The sequence below is a fragment of the Manihot esculenta genome, chromosome 2 (assembly GCF_001659605.2).
Source record: "Manihot esculenta cultivar AM560-2 chromosome 2, M.esculenta_v8, whole genome shotgun sequence".
NCBI classification, from domain to species: Eukaryota; Viridiplantae; Streptophyta; class Magnoliopsida; order Malpighiales; family Euphorbiaceae; genus Manihot; species Manihot esculenta.
This window is the reverse complement of record NC_035162.2, coordinates 20,434,376-20,444,408: the sequence shown is the minus strand read 5'-3', so window position 1 is coordinate 20,444,408 and position 10,033 is coordinate 20,434,376. Positions and strand designations below refer to the sequence as shown.

Sequence of the window (10,033 nt, the reverse complement as noted above, 5' to 3'; positions counted from 1 at the left end):
AATATTTAAAAAACTTTATTATTAATATTTAAATAAAAAATTACTGGAAGGATTATAACTTTACAAAATACTAAGCGTAGTTATAAATAATTATTGTAGTTATAAATAATTATTATATTATCTTACTATATTAGATGTTATACGAGAATTGAGTTATTTATAATTTATTAAAAAAATAATTAATTAATCTAATTCAAAGTAAATTAATTAAATTTATTATATTTAATAAATTATAAACAATCAGGTGATTGCATATAACATTTAAGTGGCCTATAATAATATTATGTAATTCTAAATAGCAGTTAATAAAAACGTAAATTTAATTTTTATAATTTTAAATATTAATATTTATTTATTTATTTTTATAATTATAAACAATAATGTAATTTAAATAATTAATAAAAAATAATAATTAAATATTATATACGATCACTTGATTATTTATAATTTATTAAATATAATAGATCTAATTAATTTATTTTACAATTAAATTAATTAATTAATTTATTTTTTTATAAATTATAAACAACTCAGTTCTCATATAACATTTAATAATAAGATAATATAATAATTTTAAATATTTTATCTGAATTGTTTATAATTTATTAAAAATAAAAAATAATTAAATTAAATAATTAATTCAATAAAACTATCTTATACAGATTTAATAGTAGTATAATATTATAATTTTAAATATTTTTGTGTGGAATCACTTTATTATTAATTGTTATAGTATTCTTACATATTAAAAATATTTTTATAAAATATAATAATTATTTATAACTAGTCTTAGTATTTTGTAAAATTATGAAATAACATTAAACGTGTATAAAAGTATTGATACTATTTAATTATAGAATTACTGTATTAATATATTAAAATAATAAAAAAAATTATCCATCGAATCGCAACATAATATCAATTTTATAATTTTGAAATATAATTTCAGTAATTTTTTATTTAAATATTAATAATAAAATTTTTTAAATATTAAAATATTAAAATTATAAAAAATATTTATTATTATAAAAATATAATATAAATAAAAAAATTAATATAATATAAATATTTTATTATAATATATTAATAATTAAAAAAAAAATTTTAAAAAAAATTATCTGGCGCCACTTTAAGCGGCGCCAGATGATATTTAAAAAATCAAAAAGCCTGGCCCCTGTCAAAGAGGCGTCAGGCATTCTTTTTGCAAAAAACCTGTTTTCTTTTGTCATATTTATTCAAACAACCATCAACACTGGAGTTAGTATTTGCTTGCAGGGGAATGCGTTCAGGTAATTTTGCTTAATTGCCTATGATCCCAATTCAATTCTGCTTTTAATCATTAATATTCCTTAGTTTTATCTGTGTTGTGCTTCACAAAAAGGATAAATTCTTCTTTTCCTGCGTTGGTTGTGTGCTGGGATTCCGTTCCTATTTGCTGACTCCATGGATTTGATCATTTCCCATTTGAAGGCCTGTAGCTATTCTTGTCTTTATATGTGTGAACTTCCCGTTATGCTAAGACTTTTGGAAGGCACAACAGATGCGGGGTAGAGTACGCCACACTCTTCATAATTCTCATTCGACGTACACGACACCAATACAAAACGGACTACAGTTTACCCATGGATGCGAAACTCAGAATGAGTTCAGCGATTCCGCAGCCATGATGTCCTGTAGCTTTAGCACTTAAGGGTTTATAGCTAGTTCTGCCCCTTTTCATTCTCTGCACAGAAAAATTTCTATCAACAGCGACACTGTAATTAGAAAACCTCTATTTGGGAGAATTTTTAATGAAGGTTTTGCAGATCTCTTGAGGAAAGGAGTCGTTCCAGATCTCTTGTAGCTATTCTATCAGATCCAAACAGCTTTCCCCTTGCATCGCAATTTACATCGCAAATCCCTGCATCAGCTTCTCTAGCCAACTTTCATATCCAATGGCCTATCCTCCACAACTTGATCCTTTCCCTGAGTCCCGCCTCGAAGTCGACGCCGGTGCAGCCTTCGTTCTCGAATCAAAAGGTATAATATAATTCACGACCGTTTCACGTTTTTGCTTTCTATATAATTCACTATTTAACATTTATTTTTTTTTAAAAGGCAAGTGGTGGCACGCCGGGTTCCATTTGACGACGGCGATAGCGGGGCCTTCAATTTTGACGTTACCATACGCATTCAGAGGGTTGGGTTGGGGCTTGGGCTGCTTCTGCTTAACGGTGATGGGAGTCGTCACCTTCTACTCTTACTATCTCATGTCCAAGGTGCTCGATTGCTGTGAGAAGGCCGGTCGCCGCCATTTACGCTTCCGAGAGTTAGCCACCGATGTTTTAGGTAAAGCTTATTCCTCCTTTTTGAGCTTCTTTTTTAATTAATATGCTGCCACTGTTTACGGTTATTTTATACAAACTAAAAGGACTCAGTTCAGTTGGTAGTTTCTCTCTCTTAAAAGCTGAAAATTCGGATCCTTTTTTCAGAAGTGTTTTTGGCATTCAGGGAATTAATATTTCCGCCCATTCAATATTTACATCATATGCTGCTTAAAAGTAGGTAAAATTAATTGTTTGTAGAAATTTAAATTTATATATTAATTTATTCAAACAATAAAATCAAAACTTTAATATTAGTCAAAATTTTAATCAGTGCACTGAATTTAAAAAGTTAACTACAAATTAAAATATAATTTTTGAAATGTTATTTAATTAATAAAATAATGATTTAAAATATATTTTTCTTTTAATTATATATTTTTATTTGTATTATAAAAGACAACCGTATTTTTTTTAAATTATATTAATTGTCCCTTCAATAATTAAAAATATGAAAATTGTTTTTAAATTAAAATTTCACATGTTTTGCATTTTTATTAATAAATACTAAAATAAAAAAATGCTATTTTAATTTAATTTTATCAGCATTAAAACTTTTTTTCTCTTAAAACTTATTTACGTTATTTTCAATATCATTAGATATCAACAACATAATGCATTAAAATTTTTATTAAACATTTATTCTCAATACTTCATATTCAATAATATTGAAAACTATATATATAAATTTCAATAGCTCACATATTTTGAATACTATAAAAATTAATTTAAAAATGTTATTATGTTATTTTAATATGTGTTAATTAAAATATGTTAGTTTACTTCAAAAATTATATTTTATGATTATTTAATTATATAATTGATAAAAAATGACATGATTGAATTTAATAAATAAATTTAAAATATAATTTTTTTTAATTGAGAATCGGAAGAATTTGAGATCTGTCAGATTTAATTAGATGCATTTTACTATCATGCTTAGTCTGTAAGTCTAAGTATTCATTTTAAATGTCTATTTTATTAATAAAATAAAATTTCATAATTTACTTTTTTTTAACTTTTTAAAATTAATTAGTTAATTTTAAAGTTCACTATGAAAAACATTTAAGATATAAATATTAATGTAACCTTTTTTAACTTTTTAAAATTCAATAGTTAATTTTAAAGTTCACTATAAAAAACATTTAAGATATAAACATAAATTGACTTCAATATTTAGCTTTTTCTATTTAATAAACTTAAAAAATAGAATGAATTTGATTTAAAATTATATATGTATTTTTAAAATTTTATATTAATTAATTAAATGAATAATTATTTTATTCGTTATAGCACAGGTAAGAATAATGAGCCTGATATGCGTGTGTGACGTGTCCTTTGAGCTGTGGTTTTAGCGGATAGACATTGTCTGGGCTTGGAATTAAATTGGTTTGTTTGTTTTTCAATTAAAACCTATTAATGTTCACCACTAGGAATGGTGGGTATGAGCCTATGGGTCTCTTATAAGACTACTGGATAACCGGCGAAACATTGTGATAAGATTGAGGGGTTAGATTTTTGGTGAATTACTACCAGATGTTTTTTTTTTTATTAAAATTAATTATTTTACTTTTAATTTTGAATTCCGTTTATATATTTTATACAATTAAAATTTTAATTATTTTATTAAAAAATATTAATCAATTAACTTGTCTTGACTTTTTACACTATTTAGTTTCTATAATTATGACGCTTTTTATTTTTAAAAAAGATATTTTTTTATAAAAATTATTGTCAGTAAATAATATTTTAAAAAATCTCTTATTTTTATTATTTTATTTTAATTTAAAAAATAAAAAATATAAACAAATTTATATATATATAGGAGCTCTGATGATATTACCAAAATGGAAAAAAATATTTTTTTTTAAAAAAATTAATTTCTTTAAGATGATTGAATTTTTTATTTAATTAAAAAAATACTTTCCATTTGACCAATTATCTTGCATGCTCCAAATATAAGAAATGAAAAAAATATTTTCTTAAAATTTTTTTTTATAAAATAAACAGAATCTTAATATTTATATTATATAATTTTTAAATAAATACTAAATAAGTTGACTCCAAATAATTAAACGATTTAATTTTATAAAATATAAAAATATTATAATAGAATGATTTAGAAATAAAGAGTTGATAGTTAATTTTATTATATTAGAGAGAACTAATAATAATTTATCGTTAGGGTCTTATTCAAATTAAATTTTAAAATTCTAAATATATATATAAATTTTCATAAGTTAATAAATTTAAATGATATAACTTTAGCACTCCCATGCTTAGCCTGATGGTAAGTGCATCCGGTTAAACCTGATTGATCTCAGGTTCGGATCCTCATCTCCCATTTCAAAAAAAAAAATGATATAACTTTATTATATTATAAAAATTTAGAAAACTGTTAGTAGAATTTAGAGAGTATGTGAGTAATAAATAGCACTATTTTATGACTAATTTCTCCCCATTTTTATAAATTTAGTATATTTAGTAAATTTTGATTTTAATTAAGTATTTAATGAGTTAACAAATAACCTCCATTTCTTTTATATAAAATATTTTTTAGATGCTCTGAAAGAAATTAATCAATAAAAAATATTTTGCTATTCTACATTTTAATAATTTTATTAAAATCTTTATATATAAATTTATTAATATATTTTATTTTTTAAATTAAAATTAAAAAATAAAAATAAATTATCTTATTAAAAAATATTTTTTACAAAAAATATTTTATAAATATAAATGATTTTTTATAAATAAACGAAAGACTTAAGCCATTTTAAAATTAAAAATGCATTTTTGTTAAGTTAATTTAATAATTACATTTTTAATAACTTTTAAGGTGTCATCAATTAAGTTCTAATAAATAGAAAATGAATGTTATCTTGATTTAACTCCTTGAATTTAAGGAGTCTTCATAAAATGTTGAAAGAGAAAAAAACATGATTCTACCTATTTAAGACATCCATCCATTTACTTAACTAATTTATTATATAATCACATATTTATAATAAATTATATTAATTAAAAATTTAAATGTATACCTTACTCTTTCATGAACAATAATCTTATGGAAAAAAAAAAAAGACAAGTGAAAGTATGTAAAAATAGTCAAATCTGTTTTCACTTTTTATCAATTATAATCGATACTTATAATTTTGCCTAATCTAATCTAATTTTAATGGTTTGGAATATCTTTTAGTTACATATAATTAAATTGATTACATAAGTGATATAGTTTAATTTTTTTATGATTTGATTGTTGTTGAGTATTAAATAAAAAGTTTATATTAAAAAAAAGTTAAAAAAAAGGCTAATTTTACTTGTAATTTTCTAATTTTAAATGTATTTTTAATTTCATTACTCAATTTTAATTTATTTATTATATTTTTTAATTTTAATTTTTAAATATTATTAAAGTTATTATTACTTAGTACGTATATCAAGTTTATAAATGACCTCATTAATAAAATTATTTTTCTCCTCTCATCTCTTACTTATTTTCATTCTCTCTCTTATAAAAAATTATAAGTTTAAATAAATTGTTTTCTAAAAAAAAAGTTGAAATAAATAAATTAATTAAAAATGAGCATTTTGAAATTGTCCAAATTGTCCTTACCAGTCTCAGCAGAAATTCTCTCTATTGAGTTGTTGGCTCATTTATTCTGCCATAATCATTATCTTTTAATTTGCTAGTATCATGTTAGACATGGAGCGTCATTTTAAGTAATTATTTAATACTCTTTATTTTTAACTAGTATTTTTTATAATTTTTTTAATCAATAATTAAATTATATCTTATTATAAAATGAAGACTATTAAACAAGGGCTTAAAAAATCATCATCTTAAGCTAAAAATATTTATAAGCAACCCTCCACTTAATTGGGAATGCTTTTTATATCATTGGAGTTAACGTTCTCTTTATTCTTTTTCTTATTTTTCTTTTCCAGGCTCTGGTTGGATGTTTTATTTTGTCATATTTATTCAAACAGCCATCAACACTGGAGTTAGTATCGGAGCAATTTTGCTTGCAGGGGAATGCATTCAGGTATTGTTACTTATTGCTTCTTATACATAGTATAAATGTTTCATTCTTCTAGTAGTCTAACGTATTCTGTTTCTAATTTCCACTCTTTTGGTTGTAAAAGATCATGTATTCAAACCTCTCTCCCAATGGATCCCTGAAATTGTACGAGTTCATAGCAATGATGACAGCAGTAATGGTTGTTCTATCGCAGCTTCCATCCTTCCACTCCCTCAGACACCTCAACATGGCTTCACTGCTTCTCAGTTTGGGCTACACTTTCCTTGTTGTTGGTGCTTGTATTCATGCAGGTACCCACATCCTGAAACTCTCCCGATCTTTATTTTTAAACAGTTGCTTGAGTATTCTTTACATGGAATCTAAAACATTAATGTCCTTTACAAAATTTCCTGCATGGCAATTTCTATGAGATCTCTTGCGGGGTCTGTCCACCTCTCCTCCTTAGGCTCTCACCACTGTCCTACTACAGGTTTAGCGTTGGGATGTGCATCTACGTATCTAACAATGACGCTTGAAGCTGAATATGGGCCATCATCCTTCATTAAATTTCTGAAAATGACGCATAACCATGCTGGACTAATTTCTGATTATTAACTGTTTGGAGTATTAATTACTGGGCTGCTGTTAACCAAAATAAGTAGTTGAAGTTCTAGTTCGTACTATATCAACCTATTTATAATGTGTTTGTTATCTTAGGACAGATCAATGCCAGTTAAATCTCTATCCTAAAAATAAATAAATAAAAAATAAAAAAAATTATCATGCGGTTGCATAGATTTTTCATTTTGATATTTATAGTTTAGTTTAGTGTTTGTAGTTTAATTTCAAATCAAAATAATATATTATGTATTTTATCGTTATCAAATAACAGTCATTTTTAGACTCGTGATCACATTATCGTATATTATTTTGATTTGAAGTATAAATTCTGAATTAATCACATGACATTATTTTTAACTTTTCTAATATATATATATATATGATTTTATTTATTTTTTAGAGATTAAGTAACAAATTAAAAAGATACGTTAAGAGCAATTTTCATATGGAATGCTTGGAAATTCTCCTTTGACGATTTAAACTGCTACCGTTTGTCATGCAGGTCTCTCAAAAAGTGCCCCTAAAAAGGATTACACGCTAGAATCTTCCGAGACTGCAAGGGTTTTCAATGCCTTCACTTCCATCTCCATAATAGCTGCTATTTTCGGGAATGGAATACTGCCTGAAATACAAGTAACTTTAGCATCTTAGTACATCTTCGGTTGACTTTCGAGTCTCTTGATTTTTGATAAAACATTTTTAACTTTATTTTTCCATCTATGAAAATTGAAAGCGTTGTTGATAACCACTTTTATATTTGATTAATTTAATTCTTCTGTGCTATCTTACACAGGCAACTTTGGCTCCCCCTGCTACTGGAAAGATGGTGAAGGGCCTTTTAATGTGTTATAGTGTTATTCTGGTTACGTTCTACTCTGCTGCAGTATCCGGATATTGGGTGTTCGGAAACAAATCCAACTCCAACATTCTCAAAAGCCTAATGCCGGACGAGGGACCTTCCTTGGCTCCAACATGGGTGCTTGACCTTGGACTCGTTTTTGTACTACTTCAGCTCTTTGCCATTGGCCTGGTAAGTGGGTAATCTTACAGATTAACTCAGAGAACTGAATATTGGATGCATCTAAACATGCCAATGCAAAAGAAACCAGCTGATTATAAAATTTCTCCAACATATATATAACACACAGGTATATTCTCAAGTAGCGTATGAGATAATGGAAAAGCAATCAGCTGATGTGAAGCAAGGAATGTTTTCCAAAAGGAACCTGATTCCTAGGCTAATTCTTCGGACTCTTTATGTGACATTCTGTGGATTTATGGCAGCTATGCTTCCATTCTTTGGAGACATAAATGGAGTTGTTGGAGCTATAGGATTTATCCCTCTAGATTTTGTCCTCCCAATGCTTCTCTACAACATGACCTACAAGCCTCAAAAATCATCCCTTACCTATTGGATCAACATCTCTATTATAATAGTGTTTACAGGAGCAGGAATTATAGGAGCATTCTCCTCTATAAGGATGTTGGTTCTTGATGCTTATAAGTTCAAGCTCTTTAGCAGTGATGTGGTTGATTAAATGAGTTAGCCTGCACAAATTATCAATCACTCCGCCATCTTGCTCTGCAATGGGGAACTAGGCCTCTTCGTTTAAATATGAAGAAAATGTAGTGAGCTCGCTGCGACGAAAGATGAGGCAGAGTAATTTACCATAAAAGAGTGATGAAAATATCTTTCACAATAACAACAGAAGCATGCTGAGTAATTGTACATTTTACTACATATAAGATGATGTGTGAAGGCTACAATTTTACTCCATATAAGATGATGTGTAAAGGCACATTGATGAATGCATAAGTAAAAAGACATTTTAGCCTTTAAGTTTTTTTTCTTTTAGTGGATCTCAACTTCTATTAATATATTGGAAAAAGAAGAATTAATATTCTATCATCATATAATATAACAAATAGTTATAAATAGGAGAATTTATCCAATACATTCATTGTATATAAAATAGTGTATTCTAAATTTCTAATGAAATAGAACTATATCATGTTATCATGGGGTGCTTTGGTTATTTTCATATTGTCTTCATCAGGGGTGGATTCATAGCTTAATTTTAGAGGGATAAATAATTTATTCAACTTACAAATTTAAATATATAGATTAAAATAGCTAATATGGATATACATAAATAATGGGCTAAAACAACAGCTATTAGTTTATTAAACCAAATAAAAAAAATAAAAATTAGTATTAGGCTATAATAATTGAAAATTTAATAAATTAATGGGAGCAAAATTTTATTTTTTATTGAGGACAAAAATAAATATTATTTTCACCTACAATAGAAATTTAAGAGTAATGGGGCAATTTTATTTTAAGTGATTATAATGATAAAAATTTTATCTATTTATGACAAAAATTTCAGAAATAATGGGAGCAAAATATGAGAGCGACACTAATGTTTCTTTAACCTCTATATTCTCTACCGTTAAATGATTGTCAAATTCATCTTTAGCACACTTTTATCATTCACCAAAATTCAATTTCATGCCTACAAAGTGCTTGATGAATAGCTTCTTTGTTTTTGTGATACAAAATAATTAGGCATGAAATAGTGCTATGATGGATACTTTCTCTATTTTCATGATACAGAACTAGGTGTGAAATAATGCTGAGATGAAGACTATTATGATGCTCCTTTACGTGAGCTCTGTCACGGACTAAGTGTTTCAAGATTCGAAATTCACTTAAACCGTGCGGCACTTGTTACTTGGAACTAAGTTCAGCCTATCCAGTAGCTCAAAACAAGAGATGTAGTGGGTGAATGTGGCAATAGAAACCTTAATTGAGGACAAAGGATTTGATGGTGAATACAAGAGAATGATGTTGGAAGGAAGAAAGTTTGTATTGCTTTAGAAAGAGCTTTACAAGTGTGAGTGCTTTAGCCAAAACTTCCAGGCTGTACAAATGAATCTCTATGGGGGTATTTATAGGTATCCCACCTCCTTAACATGTGGTGGAGATGCATTGTTTAATTTGTGGACAGAATTGTCCTTCTAGAA

General features: G+C 26.2%; 1 protein-coding gene across 2 annotated transcripts; it reads left to right on the top strand.

Moving 5' to 3' along the window:
• Window positions 1-1,174: 1,174 nt before the first annotated feature.
• Window positions 1,175-8,841, top strand: LOC122722497 (probable GABA transporter 2). 2 transcript variants are annotated; one of them, XM_043953308.1, is made up of 8 exons: window positions 1,175-1,289; window positions 1,806-2,019; window positions 2,098-2,328; window positions 6,312-6,409; window positions 6,510-6,696; window positions 7,509-7,639; window positions 7,800-8,036; window positions 8,155-8,841. In XM_043953308.1, exons 2-8 carry the CDS (start codon window positions 1,935-1,937, stop codon window positions 8,542-8,544), a joined length of 1,359 nt encoding a protein of 452 aa, XP_043809243.1. In that variant the 5' UTR covers window positions 1,175-1,289; window positions 1,806-1,934; the 3' UTR covers window positions 8,545-8,841. The 2 variants fall into 2 exon arrangements, with proteins under 2 accessions (XP_043809243.1, XP_043809245.1); XM_043953310.1 differs by having other exon boundaries at window positions 1,471-2,019.
• The last annotated feature ends 1,192 nt before the right edge of the window (window positions 8,842-10,033 follow it).